The sequence below is a fragment of the Schistocerca americana genome, chromosome 2 (genome assembly GCF_021461395.2).
Source record: "Schistocerca americana isolate TAMUIC-IGC-003095 chromosome 2, iqSchAmer2.1, whole genome shotgun sequence".
NCBI classification, from domain to species: domain Eukaryota; kingdom Metazoa; phylum Arthropoda; class Insecta; order Orthoptera; family Acrididae; genus Schistocerca; species Schistocerca americana.
The window spans coordinates 176,241,544-176,268,605 of NC_060120.1; the positions used below are offsets into that span (position 1 = coordinate 176,241,544).

At 38.6% G+C, this 27,062-nt stretch overlaps 1 protein-coding gene across 5 annotated transcripts in view; it reads right to left on the bottom strand.

The window, feature by feature from the left end:
• LOC124588936 (ubiquitin carboxyl-terminal hydrolase 45) overlaps positions 1-27,062 on the bottom strand; it is a 146,478-nt gene that overhangs the window by 74,992 nt on the left and 44,424 nt on the right. For all 5 annotated transcript variants that reach the window (XM_047131510.1, XM_047131513.1, XM_047131512.1 and 2 more), the window contains exons 5-6: positions 23,483-23,598; positions 9,584-9,714 (exon numbers count right to left, since the gene is read on the bottom strand). In XM_047131510.1, coding sequence (XP_046987466.1) covers positions 9,584-9,714; positions 23,483-23,598 — 247 coding nt within the window. The remainder of the gene's footprint in view (positions 1-9,583; positions 9,715-23,482; positions 23,599-27,062) is intronic.

The following is a 27,062-nucleotide window of genomic DNA, read 5'->3' on the forward strand; positions in this document are numbered from 1 at the left end:
CTGGATATTATTGTCTGTCGGCACCATTTCACTACAGCTGGATGTAACATCACATATGGTCCGTATATTGCCAGAATTTCACAGTGAATCTGTGTACAACAGACGTTTCGTCCACAAGAATCCTACTGTCCCGCATACTTCCACTATGGAGAACATTTTCAGTTGCCACACTATTTCATTCCCCACGGTGATGCAGCTGTTGTCTATACCACAGCGTAACTGTGTTGGAGGAAACAGAACATGTACTCTCTTCTGACAATGCACCACTCTTGTTGTGTAACAGTCTTGGCTTGGGATGATATGCATAACTTACTTATTGAAGCAGTTACACGAGCGTTGAGGGTCGACAGAACTCATCTAGCAGTGTACATCCACCGCTCTGGAGTCTGAAGATGACTCTTCCACAGAGTCGAAACCGGTCACTCACTCCAATAAATAATATTTTAACAAGATTGCGATCAAGACTGTTTTAAATTTTAATTTGAACTACTTTTAAGATCGCTGACTGTTTTCAAAAATTTCAAAAATCCTCTTGTAGAATTGAATTTTTAACTAACGCACAGATGAAAAATAAATTTAACAGACTACATCACAGAATAAAATGGAATGCTTCCCATCATCCTGTAGAGCTGGTACAGTAGTGACATTACAACAGCAGGCCAGTAGAAAGTAAATATGAAGTGCTAACTCTATAGCAGGAACTGAACTTAAATATGTGACAAGCTCTAAACAATGACTGCAAGAAAATTTTCAGAAGTTGGGGTTACATGAAGAGTTATAGTTTGCTCAGTAATTGTACACTGCAAGCTCAGAACACTTGGTGTGTATACAAACATCTGGCATTCTCTCTCCTGCTCTCTACAATTCTGAGTTGTCCATTTATTTTAGAGTTAACAACATCAAGATTCAACCATGAACAGGGAAATGTACTCTCTGTAAGAGACTCAGGGTAAGTTGAGTGGAGTTATAACAGGCAAGAAGCAGTACTAGCTTCGTATCTGTTACTGAGGTCAGAAAAAGTCAAAGATCACGAGAGAACGACAAGACTGATGTCATTTCTTCACTGAGTACAGGTTAAGTGCAGTGCTGCCATAAAACTCTTAAGAAATTAGTGTATACTTTTTCCCCACTATTTAGTGTTGGCTTGACCTCATCCATGTCTATTACAAACATCTCAGCAGATTGCAGTGCACTGTAATCCACTGAGATTATCTGCATACTCAGAAAACAATTTTGTTCAGTAACCGTAGGGGAACTCAACTTACCCGGTGGAGCTTCTTTACAACAAATGAGTCTCAGAAGTGCACCAGTCACAGCCACAATTCTGTCTACAGCATCAAAATGCTAAGGACAAAGGGCTTCAAGAGTTGGATGTACAGGAACAGTCACTTAACAATTCCTAAATTGCTGACAAGTGATAAAGGCTCGTTACTTCTAGCTAATCCTTTTCAGAGACAGTCAAGTTCTTTTATTCTTTCCCACAATATTCGGTTCTCCTCATTGTCTTTGAAGCTATTAGGCACCACTTTTTGTGAAAGTATAATGGCAAGGCCTAATAGAAATTCTTGGATAACAAAGGAGATACTGAATTTAATTGATAAAAGCAGAAAATATAAAATTGCAGCAAATGAAGCAGGCAAAAAGGGATATACATGTCTAAAAAAGAAAACTGACAGGAAGTGCAAAATGGCTAAGTGGCTAAGCAGGAATTGCTAGTGGACAAATGCAATGCTTTAGGTGAAAGACAGATGTAGCCTACAGGAAAATAAAGAGACATTTAGAGAAAAGAGAAGCACCTATATGAATATTAGGATCTCAGATGTCAAACTTGCACTAAGCAAAGAAGGAAAAGACGAAAGGAATATACAGAGGGTCTATGCTGGGGAAACAAACTTCATGACAATACGATAGAATGGGGAATGGGAGTAAGTGAAAATAAGATCAGAAATATGATTCTTTGAGATGAATCTGATGGAACACTGAAAGACCTAAGAGGTGATAAGGCCCCTGCAGTAGAAGACATTACCTCATAATCATTGAGATATATGAGACAGCCAGAAATGACAAAACTACTCCAGCTGGAAATGGGGTCAATGTGGCAAGGTTTGTAGGTGGAAGTATCTGAAATCTGGTGGAGTCCTTCTGCCAGGTAATCCTTGCAGTTCAAAACAACAGTGGTGGAGCCTTTGTCCGCAGGTACGATTATAAGGTTGGGATTATTTTTTAGATGGTAGACTGCAGTTCTTTCTGTAGATGTAAGGTCAGTTTGCATGTTGAGGGATCTGCCATATGGATCCTTCCCACCAACTCCAGTTTGTCTGAATTGCACAGGTGGGAACTTTCCCTGCAACACATCCTATGTTCCCATAACTTTTCTGGCCTCAACCTTCGTTAGTCACTGTCCTCACCCATCCAGCCCCTTCCCTGTTCCCATTCCAGCACTACAGAGCCGTCACCCCCACCATAATATCCCCACCCCTCCCCACCCTAGCCTCCTCCTTACCCCCACCCAGTTACCACTCCCATCATGCACTGGTGCTGCTGCTCGCAGTGTGGTTTCAGTTGCCTAAGACTACAGTCTGTGTGTGTGTGTGTGTGTGTGTGTGTGTGTGTGTGTGTGTTGTTGTCAAGGGCCTTAATGGCTGAAAGCTTTAATTGTGAGAGTCTTTTTGTTATGTCTATCTGCGACTCAGCATCTCCACTATATGGTGAGTAGTAACTTTCCTTCCCGTAAACTGTCAGTTTAACCCATTTCTGCCTAGTGTAACATATATGTCACGGAACAGCCTGTCATTGTTTTCTCTCATTGGCAACAATGCCTGTGTTTGGTGTGGCTATTGTTGTATGGCTTTCAGATAAGGAGGCTTTGTTGTTCATGTTTAGGTAGGTTTCAGTCAGTTGCAAGCATTAAGTGGTCAGTGTCTGGTGCTTCAAGTAAGGAAGACTTTTCCGAATGAGATTATGTCTTGGAATAAGAAGTAAGTATCATTTTTTATCGCAAATTATAAAACAATTTGTTTAAATTATGGTTGATTATAATGTTAAAGTACTGAAATTTATGTTAATGGTTATCGACAAAATGCAATTCTTATTTTTGTGGCTCCAAATACAGTTTTGATGTTGTGTTGCGTATATGTCACACTAGGCAAAACAGCGAAAATAACGATTCATTCTCTTTAGAGGTCTATCTCTCCATGAGATCCCGGCTATTCTTGAAGGGGAGGAAGAAGATGCAACAGATATATTTATTGAACCTCCTGAAGCTAAAGTGGATTTGGATGAAGATTCTGGGGAAGAAGATGGGGGAGGAAACGTCGATAATTTTGGAGCAAGGCAACTCCAGGCTGTTGCAGAAGTGGTTTTAGCAAGTAAAAACAGGTTCGGTAGTGAACCTGAGATTAATTTCTCTTCTGATGACAAACTAGATGAACAGGAAAAGTCACAGATCTTAAAAACTGTAATCAGAGATTGGAAAAAAGACGATCTGCGTAGTGTTAGTTCTGTATTTCCTGAGAGTGATTATAGTAAACACAGAAACTTGTCTCCAGTTCAGTGCTTTGAATTATTTTGGAATGACGAAGTAATTGAATTTCTTCTCACTAGGCTCCAGAAACAGAAACATGTATAGCTCTCTCATATGTCCATCAAACCACAGGCTAACATATTTGGTTATGTAGATTAGAGCATTGCCATCTTGCAATTTGGTAAGGTTGTCACAGTCATACAGCATGCATCTGGCTATCCAGCACACTACTGGTGTATAGCTTCTGAAAAAATGAACTTTCCAAAGAAGTGAGGTCATCTTGTTTTTCCTGGCCTTATCCTGTATCTTAGTGGTGTCAGCATGTTAATCTGGATTTGACAATATTAATGGTAGGGTAGCCAGATGCCCTCCCTGTCCCAACACTTTCCCTCCCACCCAGACAAAATTTGTAAAACCCATGTGTCTGTATAGTGTTATCACATGTAAAAGTGAAAGAACATTGTTGAAGTATTTGCGCATCATGTAACTGAGGTGAGATGTCACTACCAGCCCAGAATGCAGGAAACTACCTAAAAAGAACATCCAGACTGTACGGTGCACTGGCCAACATTGGATGTATCCGATCCAGAACCAGGACGTCGTGGATATCAGGAGAAACGAATTGGGGTTCTAAGGATCGGAGCACGGAATGTCAAATCCCTTAATTGATAGGTAGGTTAGAAAATTTAAAAAGGGAAAAGGATAGGTTAAAGTTAGACATTGTGGGAATTAGTGAAGTTCGGTGGCAGGAGGAACAAGGCTTCTGATCCAACGAATACAGGGTTATAAATACAAAATCAAATAGGAGTAATCCAGGAGCAGGATTAATAATGAATAAAAAAAATAGGAGTACAGGTAAGCTACTACGAACAGTGTAGTGATCGCATTATTATAGCCAAAATGGACACGAAACCCATGCCTACCACAATAGTACAAGTTTATATGCCAACTAGCTCCACAGATGATGAAGAGATTGAAGAAATGTATGATGCGATAAAAGAAATTATTCAAATCGCAAAGGGAGACAAAAATTTAATAGTCACGGGGGACTGGAATTCGATAGTAGGAAAAGGAAGATAAGGAAAAGTAGTAGATGAATATGGAATGGAGGTAAAGAATGAAAGAGGAAGCCACCTCGTGGAATTTTGCACAGACCATTATTTAATCACAGCTAACACTTGGTTTAAGAATCATGGTAGAAGGTTGTATACAAGAGGCCTGGAGGCAGTGGAAGGTTTCAGATAGGTTATATAATGGCAAGACAGAGATTTAGGAACCAGGTTTTAAATTATGAGACATTTCCAGGGGCAGATATGGATACTGACCACAATCTATTGGTCATGAACTGCAGATTAAAACAGAAGAAACTGCAAAAAGACAGGAATTCAAGGAGATGGGACCTGGATAAACTGAAAGAACCAGAGGTTGTAGAGAGTTTCAGAGAGAGCATTAGGGAGTGATTGACAAGAACGGGAGAAAAAAATATGGTAGAAGAAGAACGGGTTGCTTTGAGAGATGAAATTGTAAAGGCAGCACAGGATCAAGTAGCTAAAAAGATGAGGACTAGTAGAAACCCTTGTGTAACAGAAGAGATATTGAATTTAAATCATGATAGGAGAAAACATAAAAATGCAGCAAATGAAGCAGGTGAAAAGGAATACAAAGGTCTCAAAAATGAGATCAACTGGAAGTGCAAAATGGCTATGCAGGGTTGGCTACAGGACAAATGAAAGGAAGTACAGGCATATATAACTAGGTGTAAGGAGAAAAGAGAACCACTTGTATGAGTATCAAGAGCTCCGATGGAAAACCAGCTCTAAGCAAAGAAAGGAAAGCAGGAAAGTGGAAGGAGTATTTAGAGGGTCTATACAAGGCCAATGTATTTGAAGGCAACATTATGGAAATGGAAGAGGACGTAGATGAAGATGAAATGGGAGATACGAACCTGCGTGAAGAATTTGACAAAGCACTGCAAGACCTAAGTCGAAACACGGCCCCGGGAGTAGACAACATTCCATTAAAACTACTGACAGCCTTGGGAGACCTAGCTCTGACAAAACTCTGCATCTGGTGAGCAAGATGTATGAGACAGGCGAAATACCCTCAGACTACAAGAATAATATAATAATCCCAATTCCAAACAAAGCAGGTGTTGACAGATGTGAAAATTACCGAACTATCAGTTTAATAAGTCATGGTTGCAAAATACTAACATGAATTCTTTACAAATGAATGGAAAAACTGGTAGATGCTGACCTTGGGGAAGATCAGTTTGGGTTCCATAGAAATGTCGGAACATCCGAGGCAATACTGACCCTACGGGTTGACTTAGCTAGAAGCTAGGTTAAGGAAAGGCAAACCTACGTTTCAAGCATTTGTAGACTTAGAGAAAGCATTTGACAGTGTTGACTGGAATACTCTTTCTAATTCTGAAGGTGGCAGGGTCAAATACAGGGAGCAAACGAGTATTTACAATTTGTACAGAAACCAGATGGCAGTTATAAGAGTCAAGGGGCATGAAAGGAAAGCAGTGGTTGGGAAGGGAGTGAGACAGGGTTGTAGCCTATCACCAATGTTATTCAAATAGTATATTGGGCAAGCAGTAAAGGAAAAAAAGAAAAATTTGGAGTAGGAATTAAAATCCAGGGAGAAGAGTTAAAAACTATGAGGTTTGCCAATGACATTGTAATTCTGTCAGATACAGCAAAGGGCTGGAAGAGCAGTTGAATGGAATGGACAGTGTCTTGAAAGGAGAATGTAAGATGAACATCAACAAAAGCAAAACTAGGATAATGGAATGTAGTTGAATTAAGTCAGATTAGGAAATGATACACTTATAGTAGTAAAGGAGTTTTGCTATTTGGGGAGCAAAATAACTGATGATGGTCAAAGTAAAAAAGATATAAAATGTAGAATGGCAATGGTAAGGCAAGCATTTCCGAAGAAGAGAAATTTGTTAACATCTAGTATAGGTTTAATTGTTAGGAAGTCTTCTGAAAGTATTTGTATGGAGTGTAGCCATGTTTGGAAGCGAAACATGGACAATAAGCAGTGTAGACAAGAAGAAAATAGAAGCTTTCAAAATGTAGTGCTACAGAAGAATGCTGAAGATTAGACGGATAGAGCACATAACTAATTAGGAGGTACTGAATACAATTGGGGAGAAGCAGAATTTGTGGCACAGCTTGACTAGAAAAAGGAATCGGTTGGTAGGACGTGTTCCGAGGCATCAAAGGATCACCAATTTAGTATTGGAAGACAGCATGTAGGGTAAAAATCGTAGAGGGAGACCAAGAGATGAATATACTAAGCAGATTCAGAAGGATGTAGGTTATAGTAGTTACTTGAAGATGATGAAGCTTGCACAGGATACAGTAGCATGGACTGAAGACAACAACAATAAGATTTTTCAATTGAAAGAGCTATGTACAAGGAGTAGAAGTAAAACAAGGAAACTAATATTCAGATGCACTTCTGTGCATCTCTAAATTCTACTCAGCTGGACAACTGGAAAATATTTCAGCACAATGCTCAGCATGCTGCAATTAAAAATAATAACTGTATTGCATGAACAGTTAATGCACCATGATACAGAACTTTGGTTGTTCTTTAAAAGTACAGTAAATTCAAAGGGAACGTTAACACTTACGTGAGCACAAAGTACCAACAATGTATCGCAGAACAATGATGCAAATTGTTTCAATAAATCAGACACACAGCAAAAAGCCTGCTCAAGAATGTTACCATTTAATGTAGACAACAGACATGAAGAGAGGAAGCAGCATACAATATGAAGAAATGAGATTACTTTCACACAAGATGACAAGCTGACGATTTACAAAGGTATTCGATCTGCTTTACTACGTCTGGTGTTAAATCATTATTTGGCTCAGAGACAATCCCCTTCATAATCTAATGAACCCATATAATTAATAGAAGGCAGTATATTCACTACTGTTCTCATTTCGGTGAGAATAAAATCAGTAAATAACAAACAATTTTTAAAATAAAATATGTGTAATGTAACACATTTTTTTAAAGTGATTACAAAGTATAAAATAATTTCTTCTAGTCCCATACAAATTCATAACCCCATGCAGATAGTTCTGAAAACTTCTGATTGTGCTTTTCAGTGGTTACGAAAATACTTCAAGATTTATAATGAAAAAAATGGGTGCAATTCAATACATAGCTGTTGCAAGAATTTTATACATATTTTCATAGCTATTAAAAATTCACCATCACAAATTTTCAGAACTACCTGAAGGTGTTAGGAACCTATTTGGGGCTAGGAGAACTTTTTTATACTTTTCAGTTGGATTTTAAAATGTGTTACATAAAAAATTGTTTTTATTTATATAACTGCGTTTTTTAGTCTTGTGTATGAAATATCTCAAATGATTTTAAACATACTGATGAGGAGAGACAAGTTACATTTCAGGTTTATTTCTGTATCTTTTCCCCTCATAACATTTGAAATAGTGTTATACCTACCTGCTAATAGTGTATCAATATGTATGTTATTTTCCTGTAAAATAAAATACATAACCAAGTATAACTGATCATACACTACATTTTTTACAAGATTTTTATTTCTTTAAATACTAGCTTTATGCCCATGGCCTTGCCCTTGTACATATATGTCACATATACTGCAGCCCCCTCTCCTCCCCTCCCCTCTCCTCTCCTCCCCTCTCCTCTCCTCCCCTCTCCTCTCCTCCCCTCTCCTCTCCTCCCCTCCCCTCCTCTCCAACCCATTCTGTCCATCTCCTTGCCCCCTCTCTTTGCCAATTTCCTTCTCCCCAGTTTCTGTCGATCTCAACCTTTCCCCTCTTAATATCCATCTCCTCCTAGCACCTCTCCACCCAACTGTGTTCAACAGTGTATATTTCCCTGAAAAACATGCACTACATGTCAATCCTGTAGGCAGCCTAGATGTTAGGTGTTACTAAACTTTTTGACCCTCATCCAAACCCCAATTGAACAGACCAATGAGAAAGTGAGTTAACATTGCATTGTCATCCAGTTCTGAGCTATGTTTAAAATTTCAAGTGTGTAGGTCATCAGGGAGTTAATTTAAAACCAACTGCAAAATTTGTAATGAACAGACAGACAAAGAAGTGACAAAACAAAATTGTTCAAAAATGGCTCTGAGCACTAAGGGACTTAACTTCTGGGGTCATCAGACCCCTAGAACTTAGAACTAATTAAACCTAATTAACCTAAGGACATCACACACATCCATGCCCGAGGCAGGATTCGAACCTGCGACCTTAGCGGTAAAACAAAATTGTGATAAAATAGATAAATAAACTAAGACAGAGAGAAGAGATGACAAAGTAAAGAACAGCTGATACACTTCTGTTGAAAGTCAAGTGTTTATGGCAAAACATAATAGAAATATTAAATTCTATGCACGAGTTTCAAACTGACTGACACACACTTTCACAAACAAAGCTATAAATTCTTACATATTTTCAGTTATTAAAGACTATTCCTGTATCTTGAACTGTCAAATTCAGCTCCTGGAATGTAAACTATGAAGGTTAAGGCTTGCAAACAGCAATGCTGTTCAGTCTCTGTCAAAATCCTTTGTTATGTAAAACATTATACATGAAATGTATACACAGTCGTGAATACGAGTGTCCTAGAATTTTCTCCTTTTGGCAAAAACCTCTATCCAACATTTATTTCTTGCTACACTTTTTCAGATAAATTAATAACATAACTATTGTTCAGATGAAAGTCAAATTTGGAGCAAATGATACGGGATGGAAAAGAAAACTTACACAGTCCCTCTCCATTGCATCCCATAAACTGATACACCTCAGTCCTCCATTCTCAGCCAGTATTTGACTAGTTTGTATGTATTACTGATTTTGCAGTCAATTTTTTTCCTTTAGCATTTGAGAGCAAATTTTAGAAGTAAAGGACTGTTTTTCTTTTGGAAAGAAAACAGTGTGTTTTCTGTGTATTATCTGTATAAACTATTAATGAACTCCATTATAATACTGGCCACCTTACAAAAATAATAAACAACATATGAAGATTACAACTCACCCTCACTCTTGGCAGATCATTCAAAACAGCCTTCCTTATTTGTTCAACAGACGAAGCCACTACTGCAATAGTGTTTGTTACATCTGAAAGTGGTTGGTTTGTATCTGGTTCATTAACCATGTTAACATCACCTGCAATAGAAAACGTCAAGAAACTGAAGCATACGAAAAGCATGGCTCGAAATCAGAACAAACATTTCATATTGCTAAGTCACAATTAGACTTAACCTAAAATTTTTACATTCAAATGTCAACATACGACAGTCCATGAGCAAACCATTATTAAAAGAATTCTTTCAGTACATAAATTTTAACATTTATACTCCTGTGAGGTCTTGCAAGCGTAATTTTGATAAAGAAAACTGCTCAAAACAAGGTTTACACCACTAAACACTTGCATTACACTCTCTTGGTTCTCTTGTGACTGCAAGAAGCACTATGTAAAGCCACTGCATAACTGAGGTAAGATAAACATGCATTTTCAGTGCAGTGTAACTGGAACAATGCAGCTTGTGTATACCAGTCACTCAACATGCCTCCAACTGTCATTTCAAAGTTTAGATCATGTGTACTTTGTCACTTTACAGCAGGGAGAGTTGGGATTACACAAAGCCACTCTCTATACTGACACACTATACAGTGACACTGCTCAAATATTTATAAGATCCGAAAACATTGAAGACCTGATGCCTAGTAGTCACTTGCTGTCAACAATATGAGATGAAAGACTGCTAGCTTCAATTTAGGGATATCTCTCTCTCTCTCTCTCTCTCTGCCTATTATGGGGAAAACACATATACAATTGTTACACAAAATATCTAAATTATTACTCAAGCAGGAATTCATAATACTTTATTTGTTACTCGCAGTGTAATTTCTCGATTACTCATTACAATTGTATGGTTAATTTACCTGGAAATAATTCTTATACGGAAATGTTTATAATTTAATATTCATAAGAAACACATGGAGTTGAAATTTTTGGTGAGCAAATAACTGTGTGTTTACAAATTGGCATACTCATTTAGATGCTCTCATTTTCCTCTTCTCAATGTTTTTCTTTAACTTGCTCTTTCAAAACTTATTCATACTCATACTCAAAGCTCTGTTCTTCCAGAACATTTGAATCTTAAATAACAGTTATTTTCAAAATTCAGTAAAATAGTTTTGCAGCTGGATTTCTTCAGATTCTTAAAATACCCATTTTGAACCAATCAACTTGTTAGTTTGATAATTATTCAATTTGGAAAATTTAATTTTTTTAAGCAACATTGGGGGGGGGGGGGGGGCATCGCCTCTGGGAACACCCTTGGATGTAGAAATTATGTCTATGAAATAGTCCTCATTATTTTGACTCTTTCTGATAACAAAAGTCACAGTTAAATTGCTCTTTTCTTAATTGGGATTTTGTGTCATCTGATTTTGCTCTCTCATATTAATAACTAATATGTTAAACCACACTTTGATTTGTATTCTTATGCACATTTATAATCAGGTTAGCAAGACAATGCTTCAGGCAATCCCTGTCTATCTAGTGAGATGTTCACAGTTACCATATGTCAGTCTGTAGTTTGCACTCATTTCAACAGCATCATGTAACCAGTATTGTAGTAAAGTTAACATCTCTGTGTCAATACTGAAGTCAGTATACGGTTAGTTGTTGAAATGTTCCTAATAAATTAGAAATGAGTTTGCACCTATATGTGCTCAGTAATAAAGTCAGACAGCACCTTATGATCACCTACTAAACATCTCTGTGTGCTACTTGCCATCAAAACCAGACAGTTATTATGCTTAGTCAATAATACTAATTGGATAGTGATAGTGAAGTGACCGTGTAACAAAGTTAATTTCATGTTGTTTGATAGAACTTAACTGTGAAAGCATACTGCAAAAACATTTCTACTCTGTCAAAACACTCAGTGTAGGTGTGTGATAGGTGAGCTGCTCAAATCATCGAATGAAAGCTGATTATCACTATTTCATTGACATCAATAAATGTGAAAGTTTGTGACTTTAAGTCATACAGTTTTGTGTTTGTCATTTAATAACTCATCATTAAACCAAGTAATACAGTAGCAGGAAGACGGACAACAAAGAGAAGTAGCATTACAACCAATGTACAATCCAGGTCAGTAACCTTACATGGTTTAGGGAGCAAGAGAATACCTGGAGCTGAACCTGGATCAATAGCATCATGTTCTCTTGATGGATAAATGTAGGACTTGTTTGACACCTGATGTATGTTGTATGGAGGTGGCTAAGTACCAATATATGTATAAGCTACGCAGTACCATTGGTTTGCAGCAAGGTGGGTCAGACATGTTTTGGATCAATATTATGTACCCATGTCTGACACCTCGTCGCTATCACGACTAATCTCAGGGCTGTCCAGCATTGGGAAAGGAGCCTCCTCCAGCCCAACATTCAACATTTAGTAGTGTTCAACTTCCAAGACAATAATGTATGAGAACACCACACCCACCTTGTGAGCACCTTTCTGCAGAAGACAGGAACCAACGAAATGGAATATCCTGTAGTATCTCTTGACATGAATCCAACTGAGTATAACTGGAACCAGCTGAATTTAGTTGAGCATCATTGCAGGAACACCCCTAAATACTGGATGATCTTAGGAAGAAGCCTTCAAGGAAACATGGGCTACGCTTAGGCAACAACGTATCAACTATATTGTGGATGGTATACCAAGTATGATCCAGGCATTTTTCAATGCAAGTGGTGGATCAACAATGTATTGAATGTTATCCACAACTGATTTCTATTTCACAGATTAGCAAAGTGTACACTTTCGAACAGAGTGCCTTTATTTTGGTTGTTGTTGTTGTTGTTGTCAATGTTTAGTTTCTATTTCACGATAAATGCATGTTTTTCAGTCCTAAGTCCAAAGGCTTATTCTATCATTCCCTGTTGAGAATAAACCTACATAGATTCACAGATATGCAGATGCCGCAAAACTTAGTTTTGAATGGTTTATGCATATGTCAGTTAATTGCAAGTGATGACTGAATGAGGATATTATTTGGAAAAACAGTAACTAACCACAGAAAGGTATTTACATTGCTATTTTCTGTCCACTGCATGCACCCTAAAAATTATAAATATTTTGATTCATATTTTTCATTTTCCATTTCTAAATAGTGCCGAATGTTATCCTAAAAATTGCACACAAAAAAATCAACCTCTATCAACCGTAACTCTGTTGATCCCTCACCCATTTTATGACAGAGACCTGGTTTTCTGGAACATGTCACATAAATAAAGTGACAGACTACAGGCATTGGTGTACCTCAACAAAAAAAAAACTAATCATTCTTAAATTTGTCATAAGATACTGTAATGTAATCCACACTGACCCTAACAACATTTACATAATACAGGGTGTACATAAAGTCCGATAACATTTTCAATTATTTATTGCACACGAACCAAACATTGTACAGACATCATACGTATGTCATTTTGAAAAGAACCACTGAATTTTTTTTTCATGTAGACCACCACAGCATAGTTTGGTAATTTGCTGATAGTTAGCGCTAGTCGCAAACATGGCAAGTTCAGGTAGGGAGCGAGCTTTCTATGTGTTGAAGTTCGACAAAAACAAGTGTGCTACAGCTGTTCAACAGATGTTTAGAGCCAAGCACAGGAAGAAGCCACCAAAAAGGAAGGCCATATATCACTGGCACAACAAATTCGTTACGACGGATTGCTTGCACCCGGCAAAGAGAAGCAGACATCCCAGTGTGAGTGAAGTGAATGTGGAGCGCATACGAGACACACTAGCACGTACGAGAGACATTCATAAGGAGTCCAAGGAAATCGGTGTGCCGTGCATCCTGTGAACTCAAAATGGCTCCAATGACAATGTGGAAAGTCCTGCGACATAAACTTTCTATGAAACCATTCAAATAAGAGCTAGTGCAGAAGCTCAATGACGACGACAAAGACAAACATTTTGAGTTTTGTTCACAGTTGCAACAACTGAATAAGGATGGAGATGGCACTGTTGATCGCTTAATTTTTAGTGACAAAGCCACTTTTCATGCTAATGGGAAAGTGAACAGGCATAACTGTCGAATCTGGAGAACAAAGCATCCACATGAAAGCATTGAATTTGAGCATGATTCCCCAAAGGTAAATGTTTTTTGTGTCTTATCACGTCAAAAACTGTACGAGCCATTCTTCTTCGCTGAGAGCACTGTCAGTGGACATTTCTACTTTGACATGCTGCAGCAATGGCTGATGCCTCAAATGCAATCAGACACTCTCCATTCATCTTTCAGCAAGATGGGGCTCCATCCCATTTTCATCATGAACTTCGTAGGTACCTGGACACGGAGCTGCCACATCGATGGATCAGCTGTGAAGGGGACAGCTGTTTCACGAAATGGCCTCCCCGATTGCCTGATCTCACTCCGTGTGACTTTTTTCTGTGGGGACACTTTAAAGATCTGGTGTATGTACCGCCTCTACCACGTGATGTAGCAGAGCTCCAAGAGAGAATACAGGAAGCAACTGCCACAATCGACAATGTCATGCTGGGATGCGTATGCCAGGAATTTAAGAATTTGATCACCGTGTTGACGTCTGGCATGTCGCTCATGGTTCACATATCGAATGTCTGTAAAAAACTTTCAGAGTTTCTCTTCAAAATGCAATATGTATGACATCTGTACAACGTTTAGTTCTTGTACAATAAATAATTGAAAGTGTTCCCAGACTTTATGTAAACCCTGTATAATTACTCCATCTTAAGATCCCCATAACCTGAAGGTTCACCTTCAGTACTGACCAACTGCTATATAATGAAACTCTCTTCACTTTCAATTCTTTCAGTAGAGTTTAACACTCAACAAGTGGCAGCAAGGGGACACACATACAAATGTATTTAAGTTTCCAAGTTTTTGAAGCTAGTGGCTCCTTCTGGCAGACGAGCTGAAAGAGAAGGAAGAGGAGTGAAGGAAAAGGAATGGTGAGGTTTAGGAAATGGGCATAATTTGGAAAAGTCACCCAGAACCCCAGATCAGGAAAGACTTACCAGAGGGGATGAGAAGGAAAGGCCTCTCCTCCTCATCCTGTCTGGTACATCTCCCCTTGACCTGGGGTTTTGGGTGCCTTTTCTGAACTCTCCCCATTTCCTAAACTTGACCGTCATTTTCCTTCATCCCCCTTCATTCTCCTTCAACCTTTCTGCCAGAAGAAAGAGCCGCTGTCTCCAAAAGCTTGCAAATTTAAATACCTTTATATGTGTGTTCTCCTGCCACCGCTTCGTGAGTAGATTTTTTATCAATCCAATTCCATAATATTTTCAAACATTATTATTTTCCTTTATATATTTCAAAAAATTTCATAATTAACAAATTTCTTTTATTAGAAGTTTCAGGTCAAACACAGTTAATACCTAGCCATTCAAAACTGCTCTACCCTAGTTACAGTTGCCCATCAAATTGTAGGTTCTTCTTTACATGAATTTAAAACTATTTTCGCTACCTGTAATTTCAATTAACATGCTTCTTTGCAAATGTTTAAGGTACATAGGAGAGTCAGTAACCACTTTCTCAAATTTAACCATACCTGTGAAAAGCCAATTTCTGCAGATTTGACTTAAAAGCACAATTGTAATATTCACATACTGTTTTTTTTAAGGGCAGTGCCACTGCTCCAGCTCATGGCCACTTTAGGCAGCACCGAAAGAGTCGATGGCCATTTAAAAGCACCTAAATCAGCCATGGGCTGAAGCAGGACTGCTGATGTTCATCCCTAAAAGAAGCCATGAGTGGGTAGTACAAATGTAGTCTTAAGCCAAACTGCAGAAATTGAATCTACTTACCGCTACCTCAAGTATGGAAATGTGCCTCTGTTCATACATTAAATTTTCAGTATTACCAAATTAAAATACAACAATGGATGTACTTCAAAATAGTGTATTTTATAAATCAATATCCTCTACCTCTCTCTTTTTCTTTTTTGCAAGTCACCCTATGGAGTAAAGTGGTACATACATATTGCATCAGATGCACCCAACCCCTTTTCCAATTCCACCTTGAATTGTTACATGAGAAGAAAGACTATCAACTGCATAGACCAGCAGTTCTCTAATTTCAAGATCATTCTCACTACATGAGAAGTATTCTGGAGGAAGTAATATGTTTTGTTGTCTATTTGCAATGTGGGCCTTTGTGCCTTTATAAATATGGCTCTCGCCAATGCAAAATACTTTTCCATTATTCCCCATTCTATTTGTTAACTAGTGGGACTCTTTCATAATGACTAAACAAATTGTAACATGGTATTTCCTAAGCAGGAGTGAATGCTATAGCTGCCATACCCTCTTTACAAAGACATAAACTAAATGTATGATTCAGTAGGATATTTCCACGTGGAGGGATGAATAGATGATATGTAAATCAGCACTTCATTAACAAAGTGAATAAATGTAATAATTATAAATTACCAGTACAGCTAGTCACATCACTAAATTATCCTTCACTTCTACTGTTGTCCCATTAAGTGTGATATCAATGGCACATTTATTATGCTGCAAATAAATGTGAGAAAAACTACATCAAAGTCTTGGTGCAGTAAAAAAGTCATCAATATTAGCAGTTACGAAGAGGGATACCAGGTTTCTTGACAGCCCTGCACCATAGGTACAGCACGAGACACACCCACTACTTTCAGCGCTGTGGTCACCTCTCACCAACTGTGGGAAATGCTTGCCCTTGGCTTGCGATGGTAACAGTTGAGTTGTGCTTCTCTTAAATTGGTGTCCAAAAGCATGTAGTGGGAGAGCTGCTGATTTTGAACAGTGAAATAATAAAGTTACCAGCACGGTGTTGTCTAGAGTTCAGTTCCCTCAGTCCATGCTGATTGTTGTCCCTGTTAAAACATTCATTGCTAGCTGTGCCAACATGTGAGCTGTTTTTTTATGAGGTGAGCCTGGCTCATCATTACCTTCCCTTGCAACATACTCCATCCTCTCAATTTTGGTTGGCATGACTACATGTACACCCTTAAAATTTAAAGTATCCTTTACCCATAAATAAGTGACACTCTTAACACAATGAAAGCTGTTCTGCTAGGCCAATTTCAAGTATGTTCCGACCAAGGAACTAAATAAACTCTTTTTACTTGTTTTTTCTTTATAAATATGATTATTTTGTACGATGAATAACTGCAGAGGGAAGGAGATAATATATCCCTTGTACGTCATGGTAAATACAAAATCCACTATCATTTAAAGTATAGTACACAAAATACATTGAATTCCTTGTGCAAAGGAAAGATGATATTAATTGCCATTATACTGGAACAGCCTCACATCACACCACCTCTTCCCAGAAGCCTATCCTTCCCCCAATTTCTAATGTCTCCTTTCTTCACCCCGTATTACCATAAACTCCATTCTGAAGCTTCTCTATTTCTTCTGTTAATCCCATCTGGTTAGATCCCAGAAGCACAAACAACATCTAAATAAAGATTTTTTTATGTAACATCTTTCCTACACCAATTGCCCTACCCTAGAATTCATCCCATAAAACTGAGTATGGCATCTCCTCCCCATCACTACACTTGAACAACTACGCCACCTTAAATCATTCTGGATAGCCACTCCCCTTTACTTTATGACCGAGTGATTTCAGTGACTGATCACTGATCCCACAGTCAAACAATGTTACATCTTTTCACAGTCATATGACAATTTCTTGAAGTAACCAGATGCTGCTTTTGCTTCCAATAGTGTCTCATTAAGAATGTCATACTGAAAAGAGGAAGGCCTCAGATATGGCCAAACGATTCGGCTCATATTTGGTAGGCCATTTGTGTACAGCCTAAAAAGAAAGACTAAGCTATTTTCCTCATCACCCCTCTGTTTTTGAGAAAACCACCCCTAAAGTTCACGACTCCCAATCAACTCAAAACTGATGGAATTAATAGATAATTGAAAACTGTGCATTTTTCATCATATATGAAGTCCACAAACACATACTTTCCTAGAAATCAAGTAAAGAAATTATTATGACTGTAGATTATGTAGGCATAAGGTATACGCTGTTCAACAAAAGCATCGCTGTCTTAGCGAGCAAGCCATCTGATTGGTGAGCAGAGAACCTACGTTCAATTCAAGATGCATTCAGCAGTTCTTTTTTTCCCTCCACTTGTATTTTTCCACACTGAAATTGGTAGTAATATGAGAATTAATAAAGTAAGTGAATCAATAAGGAATAATAACAAAATAGATAAACAAATTTCTCAAATGACTTGGGTTAATAAAGACCTACAATTTTAAGCATTGTACAAAATCAGTTCCGAGTAGCACTGCTGCAAATATGAGCATTCGATTCACATTATAGCATATGGGAGAAAAGCGAATCCTTGTTGCAGTTGATAGTGTAATGCATTCATACACGAAAAAAATACTCCATCACTGCAACTGGAAAATTTTTGCCTAGTGTTTTCATGTGCTTATAAAAAAACAGGGATCAAAGTGATTGATATAGAAGAAGTCAATCGTAAGCCAGACATGTTAAAAAATTATTCACATCACTTGCTCCAAATCCAAGAAATTGAGAAATACAATTTACAAAAACATATCTCATGATCATTGTAAGCCCATACATTCCTGATGCAGTGAAATCCCTATTTCACTTTTTCATGTGGTGTGGACTTAAAAAATGCAAAATTGAAGAAAATGCAGAATCAAGGAAAAAGTTAAAAAACAGGCCAAGATATGAGCAGAAATACATGTAATTGTCATTTACAATTAACAATCACAATCCTCTCCAATACTTAGTACAAAATCTGTCTAAGTGAAGGAATTAAATGTACAATATCATGTTTACATATTAATTTGTGATAGTGAATTTTCTCAGTTCTTGAAAAATCACAGATGTGCAACAGCACATAAAAACTCATCAAAAAATTGAAATTGGTATCTGCATAAACATAATAGAGCTGTTTTCAGACAAGCTACAACCACAAATTATTCACTCAAAATGTGCATTTTTGAGGGTTCACCCTTTGTGATCACCTAGAAAAAGGCAAAAAGTTTATGAAGATGTTTGAAGTAAACCAAAAACATCACAGCAGCTAAGTGGTTAAACCATAAGCATAGATGCGGACATCTGCTTAATGACATACTTTGTCACCATTGCTGTTATTGTTTAATGCTTTCCCTGTGGGCCCACTTCATATGCTCACTGCCGTTGAAGTGTTATTTTAGATTTGAGGAGAGAAACAGATATGTGAAAAAATGAGTTTACGTCCCCAATTGATATTACAAGCTTATTAGAAGGGGGCTCTGTGAAATTTCTGTTCGCTGTGTAAAATGTAAATTTGAAAGAAAGCTCAGGTACAACAGTTTCACTTCATGGCCTCGATCATTGCTGCCAATCTCTCTGATCTATAGTATGTGGCATCTGCGGTGCAAAGTATATACTCGAGTAGTGTATGTAGTTGCTGCAGCTGTACCATGTCAGTTTTGAACATGGAAGTCATTAAAATGTGCTACTGCAAAACCTTTGTTCTATTTCTGAATGACATCTGTCACAGCTCATCTGCAAGAAAAAGTGTATTTTCAGCACTTCACAGAATGCTTTCATCCCTACCTGCACCCCCTTTCCACATATCCATTAGGCGAGCTAATTTTGTGTGTGTTAGTGTGGTGTGGTGGCTGCACTGGCTATTAGGTGACTTAACAAGTCACTAGCCGATAAGAGTTCACTAGCTGGAATGGGCGACGTTTCCTCAATTATGATCAAGCGAATTCTTCAAGACTCAGTGTTTGAATTTAAAAGGTTGACAACTGATACTGTTGCTAATGCTGCAACCTAGCAGTAGTTGTATCATAATTGTGCAGTGAAGCTAAACATTACAAGTTGTGTTGGCAACACCGATTGTGGATTACGTCAGCATTTCCTCTCTCACAATTCAGCTCTCCACAAAGACCTAAAATATTCCCTTAACTCTGCCAAAAGCCGTGATGTGAAACATCTGTCTTTCGTGCCGCTTAGAACTCTTTGAATCACATCAAAAAGGGATGAAGTCAAGTGAGACATCAAGAAATGAGGTAAACATTACTAGGAAGAAATGTAAAATCAGGGAATTTTTAGCATCGATCTTATGGGTTTTTCACAGAGGCTACGAATTTATGGTGCCGAATCATGAAAATCTTCAAATCATTGAATGTAAAATCGAAGTTCCACTGTAATAACAAGTTTTTTGATAATGGATTCCTGGAATGAATAAACTAATACCATAATGTATGACAACATATTTATAGATGGCAAGGTTGAACCAACTTGCACAGTAGAAGTAACACCACCAAACTGCACACCTGTGTGCCAACCATGTGATGTTTATTTGTATCACCAAATTTCAAACTTTATTTCGTGGCTTCAAACTTGCAGCCTGCTTCTGAAAACCTACCAGAAACTGCACAACTGCCTGGATGGAATAACAATTCACAGTACAATTCATTATCAACTTTCAGCACCAACTTTTCAGGCAATGTTATCGTATGCCTGGTATGAATCAAAATTAATTCTATATATTAAATGTTCTTGATTCTGCAAGTGGATTTGGTTTGAATGTTTATATGACAAGTACTACTGATCAAGTTATTCCAAGTTAACTGAGGACATGTACCAGAGTAAATAGTGTATGGAGGTTCAACGCGATTAAATTTTTAATTCTTTACTAATGCAAGTCATTTGCAAAATTGAAAAAAGAACAGCAGAATACATGTGGGAATCAAACACAGGTTCTCTGCTTCCCATGCAGATGCCTTAGTCACTTCCCTTGCAGGTTCGTAAATGGCAGTCATAAAAGTTTCTTCCCTCAATTTCAAAGAGAATGTGTGTATGTGAACCCAGTATATTATTACGAAAAATGAATGTTCAGTTTTCAATTACCTATCAATTTTGTCAATCCTGAATTGACTGCAGGCCCTGAACTTTGGAGTGGTTTTCTAGAAAATGCAAATGTATCTCAGTCTTTTTTTTGCTTTAGGGCACAAAAACAACCAAGGTCATAAGCGCCAATGTCATAACCTTAGAACACTAATAAAAAACGACTATATGTTAAGCCCAATCGATGGAAGGAAAAGAGCTACTAACAAGGACTCTCTCTTGGAGAAAGGTCCACAAAATACACCACAGATACTATGGAGGTGCCGAATCAAAGATTAATGTCCCCGCCATACTGCTGTGATGGATAAAAAGTAAAATGTGGTCGACAGCCCGCGCGTTGTTTGCTAAAACTGCCAATAACTGAGACAGCAAACATACACTAGAAAGTATGCAGTTGCAAAAGGGGCATTCGGTAAGGAAATGGCAAACCGTCAAAGGTTGACAACAATGAACAGAAAGAGACATCACCACTTAACAAATGGCAACGGCTAAAAAGACAAAGCCCAATATGCAACCCAGTTAAAATTCTCTCTTTGCAGCGAGAGGGCCGAGAGGAGGTTGGCCAAGCCACTGGGAGAGGTTTAATTCCCCAGGGCTTGTTCCCACGAAGAGAAGAGCAATCGTGATGCCAAAGTGACATCACCTGCCAATAGACGGCAACATGGAGATCATCTGGAGGAATGGAAGAGCTAGCAGGTCGAGATAGGACGACTGCAGCAGGCCGAGATAGGACGACTGCAGCAGGCCGAGATAGGACGACTGCAGCAGGCCGAGATAGGACGACTGCAGCAGGCCGAGATAGGACGACTGCAGCAGGCCGAGATAGGACGACTGCAGCAGGCCGAGATAGGACGACTGCAGCAGGCCGAGATAGGACGACTGCAGCAGGCCGAGATAGGACGACTGCAGCAGGCCGAGATAGGACGACTGCAGCAGGCCGAGATAGGACGACTGCAGCAGGCCGAGATAGGACGACTGCTGCCTTGGCAGCAGCGTCAGCAGCCTCATTTCCTACCATACAGATGTTACCAGGAACCTACATGAACATCACAGTGGCTCCCTCAACAGTGAACATGTGGAAGCTTTCTTGGACCCATTGCACTAAGGGATTAACTGTGTGCAGCGCACAGAGGCTAGAAGGCCACTAAGAGAATCAGAGCAAATGACACAATAAAAAGGCTGTGTCGCCGATTGTAATGGGTGGCCTGATAGAGGGCGTAAAGAGTTCTGCTATAAATACTGAGTAGAGTTCTGGAAGCCGATATCAAAAATGTCGATGCCAAAGATACAAGGCACACCCAACACGACAGTCAGTTTTAGAGCCTTCAGTGTGCACGAAGACTGTATTGCTAAGTTGTGAGCAGAGGTCAAGAAACTTACAACAATAGCTCAGATCTGGAGTAGTTTCCTCAGGAAGTGAATGAAATCCAAGATAAACATGGGCCGCCGCACAAAGCCAAGGAGCTGAAGGGTTCACACCCATCAGGTAGTGAAGTTAAGTGCCGCAGCTGTAGCCATAAGTGAACCCCTGGAGGTAACAGAGAAGAAGGGCGTACCAAATACTCGTGGTCAAGGGAGTCATTGAAAAATAGGGCACAGAATAGGTGGCCAAGTGTAGTAGACAAATGGTAAGCAAGGAGGACATCACACTGGTATTACAGTGGTAGTTTGGCAGCTTCTGCATCGAGACTCTCAACCTGGCTAGTGTTAAAGAAGCCAGTGGCCAAACTTATTCCACAATGGTGGATAATATTAAGACTGAGTAAGATGGACGGACATGCAGAGGAGTCTAGTTTCAAATGGACAGGGGACCAGTACAAACAGAGGAGGGTTGTTCGATCTGCACCCCAGGAAGTACCATTGAGGACACACAGGGCAATGAGGAACTGGTACAATGTGTAGCCAGGTAAACCACATGGGAGGACCAAGAAAGTTTTGCATCAAACATGAGTCCCAGGAATTTTGCAGTTTCAGTAAATGCAAGAGCAACAGGCTAAGGTGTAAAGACGGTGGAAAAAAGCTATTGTGCTGCCAGAATTTCATACAAACTGTTTTTTCAGTGGAAAAGTCAAAGCCATTGTCGATGCTCCACAAGTGAAGACAACTGAGACATCAGTGAAGAAGCCACTCAAGAAGACATGTCCATGGAGAACTGCAAGAGATCGAAAATTCGTGAATGAAAAGGGAGCCAGAGATGCCTGGCAGTAGACAGGCCATAATAGGGTTAATGTCTATAGCAAAGAGGATGACATTAAGATCAGGACCTTGAGGCATCCCACTCTCCAAGATAAAGGTGTCTGAAGTGGCTGAACCCAAACGTACCTTCAGGCCAGCTTAGAGTCTTCTATTTTAGGATATATACAAGTGACCTGCCAAATATCAGCCGAATCGGTTGACCATGTCTGAGGGCTTCCCCTCAGTTCTATTCTGCAAAGTCTGCTATCCAAATGTAACCTGCACCAACACTCCATATAAATATATTATTTTTACTACACAATGATTGGAATTGTACTGAGAGCTTTAAACAAGTCAAAAAAAAAAAAAAAAAAAAAAATTGCCACCAACTGGATCCCTGCTGTTAGAGCCCTCTTTACGTACTGGAGCCACCTGAATTTTGCTTTGTCTCTAGTCACCTGCCTCATGTACTAGCTAACTGGAACAGCTGTTACTAGAAGGGGAGCTAGCTCTTCAGAATTCCTAATTTACTTATTATCTTATTAGATCTAGCACAATTTTCTCTACCAAGTGCCTGAGTTGTCTTTTAGTTTTACATTCTCTTATTTCTGATCTGTTATTTTTACAGTTGTGCAACAACTGAAACAAGAAACTTTTAGGATATTTTTGGTAATGCAGTTGCAAAACTTTTTGACATTAGCAATTTTATTGGTTTTCCACATGGTATTCCACTCCATCATTGTACACATTATACAGCAAATACATCAAAAAGTAACAATTTATATCTTGATGCTTACCATTTAAATGTGGCTCCTTTGCTGGCTTTGGACATTCTAGACGCTTCAAGAACTCGACACATTCATGTACTTTCTTCCTGCAGACTGGATCTATTTCTGTGCCACATTCGTAACACCTAGAAATGAAGTTTTTTTGTTAGTGTCAATATTTAAATGAGATGCTGATATTTTAATGCAATTTCTTTTGTAACTTCTATTGACACCCTACTGATTCATATCTACTAAAGACTTCTGCAACCATGACCTGGCAGTAAGCTGTTTTTTCAATGTGGTGCCTGTCAGAACCAAATCTGTTGTACACTGCCACCTCCAATTCTACTACTTGTCATTTGCAATTTTTAATAGTTGAATCTTTCTGTTCTCCACGTTGGATACTCATCATCACGCTCATTCCACATGTGGCTATTCACACACCATTACTGTTAACCTCTCACCTATTTATACAGTCACTTCCTCTGCAATTACATCTTACACCTTCTCCCCAATCCTGAGTAACTTCTTCCGCCCACCTAACAGCAAACACATGATATTTCACTGTTCCCAACACAACATATGTGTTAGACTAACATAAGTGTAAATATGGATGTGTACAGGTGTGCAAATTTGTTCAGTAACGTAAAAATTTGGAAGCCAAGAAAATTTGCTCATCTAGTTGTATGCTTATACTTCTAACCACAAAATAAGCTGCATTAACTTGGTGAAAAATAGATTTTTTTTAAATTTTTTTCTAGCACTGTATACATAGGTTAAAATTTTTGATGACAAAATTGTGTAAAAGATATAAATTCCTTTTTTCATCTAGGATGTATTTATTAGCAAACAATGATTAGCTGATTTTAGTTTTAAGCCATTTTTAAGTGGATCTGTGGTTATATTGAAATGGCTTAAGCAAAATCTGGGACTTGAATCTGGATCCCTACCTTCTCTCTCTCTCTCTCTCTCTCTCTCTCTCTCTCTCTCTCTCTCTCTCCCCCCCCCCCTCCCTCCTCGAGTGTGTGTGTGGGGGGGGGGGGGGGGGGGATGGAGGCACGCCCGCACGCGTCACACACACACACACACACACACACACACACACACACACACACACACCAATTTCAACCAAACTTGTTAAGATTTTAGTACCCAGAGACAATCGATCATCATTATTTATGAGAATGGTGGCAGGAGTGGGAAAATAGTGACATGTAAAGCCTCTTTTACGTAAGAGTGAGTAGCAGTGAACACAACTGTACATAAATTCGAAGACAGTTTACAGTGTTCATTACCACTCACTCACACCTGTCAATGACCATTTACATTGGAGGGAATGCCAGAGACCATGAAATATAGCGTATAGAATGCTAATACTACGAAATCTGCAATTTATTTATTTATTTTCAACTGCCTTATAGGTTTCACTTCATACAACACACAAGTTATAGCCACAATACAAATCTGGGGTATTCAGATACAATTATTTTGGATAGTAAGAGCGCTATTTTTGAGAAAACATGCAAAATGGCCTAAGGAAAGAAAAATGTAGGCAGCTGGGTTTTTATTCAAGTGTGAAATGTGTGGAGGTACTGCATTTATCACTAAATTGCACCTCCAGCCTTTTACAAGATAATTCTAAATCCCAGCACATATGTTGGTTGACACTTTTTGCTGGCTTCCATTGCAACAGAAGAAAATTTAAAAGCAGAGTACTAATTACTGATTAGCAACACAACCTCAAGAAAAGTTAGTAATTATACAGATTTTTTAGCAACTGAAGACAGTTAAATTAATATCCTAACAGTTTCGTACTTTAATAGTAGGTACACCTCTGACAGTTCTGGATGTCTGCAGTAATATATACAATTTGCAAAGCACTTCAGGATTTTATTAAAATATGCATGAGGAAGACAATCCCAATAAAATACTATTAATAGAAAAAACAATGTACAATCCAGGATAGAATGTAACATGTTATGAGAAGGAAAGTTGCTACTCACCATACAGCGAAGATGTTGAGTCACAGATAGGCACAACAAAAATACTTTCACACTTAAAGCTTTCGGCCAATGGCCTTCGTCAACAAAACACACACACACACACACACACACACACACACACACACACACACACTACTTGATAAAATCTGCTATGTATTTTGTTGTAAGGGAGATAGAGAGAAAGCAATATTTATTTATTAGATAGTTCCACCAAAAGCTTCTAAAATAATAGCGATACATCTGTGATGTAATCACAGCTATGTTGAATGTGAGCCGTGAGAATAATCAGAACTTTCATATATATTTAATTTCACATTAGTCACATGGAATTTATTATCTTTCTTATGCCCCCACTTTCATCTTTGAGTGCTTTGGTGACTTCTGACCAAGTATTCCATTTTCCTTACCGATTCTGTGCTGTGGGTCTCCTGGATGCCACAAGCATCTGTAACACCTATATTCTTCTTGTTAGCAACATAACATTCTCTTCTAACCAATCCACTGCTCATACAACTCATGTTCAATAACAAAAGTAGTTGTGCACAAAGTATCAAATGAATGCTTACTGTGCAGCAAGCACGCGCTGTAGTGGAGAGTGCATGATCTTGCTTAGGTGGTTCACTGACAGATCAACACTAGCGGAAAATGGGTGAATACATGAATGCGAACTAAACATGACCAAATGCTGTTTGCTCATGCTCACTTACTATTTACACCAAAAAGAATGCTAGTTTGCTTGTGTTTACTCTGGTGTAAAGTAGACTTGAGCACAAGCCTTGAACACATGGAGAAATTTCAAGGAAACTTGGTACATACATAACTCAGTATTTGGAGAAGTATGCAGCTGATGAAAGATACACTCAGCAAATTTTAATGTTGTGCAAAGGTCTGGACGAGGTGACATGTAAAAATAATCGTTAACAAACTACATTATACCTGGATCAGAATAACAAAGTGATTGATAGTGAAGTACAGTTGAGTGTGGAACGTTGTGATGTTGCTCCTTAGCCGGTGAGTGTGCACGGATTATGGTTGTAACAGCAACAGCTGTGCGATTCCTTATTGGACTATCTTTAATGTGTGGTATTGAGTTCACTTTACAGGATCGTTATAGCCTTGTGGCTTAACAAAAGTACTTCCATGTACAAAATGTAAGGTAACAGGGATAATATGGAACTCTTTCAAGTAATTTAAAATTTAAAGCACAGCAGCAGAGATAATATGCTGGGCAAAATAGACCGGAAAATACTTGTTTTGTGTTTTGATGGGCGTTGTAGTTCCGTAGCATAGTGTTTTGGTTTTCTTTTAATTGCAACGAATTATATAAGTGTGGTGATAATTTGTAAAATTATATAATGTATTTAGATTTAAGTATTTAAATATTATAAAATATTGTAAACGAATTGTGGCCATGTTTAGCGATTATTTTGACTACTGTGGTGTCATGTGACCAAACTCAGGACTGTGGATATGAGCGGGAAAATCGGGGTCTTTTGGTCGTTGGCCAGTGTGGTGGGGAGTTGGGGGCGGAAAAGTGCCGCGAGTGCAAGCATGGATGTGAGTGTATGGGTGTGAGACAAACAGTGTACGAATTGCACCGATTATTG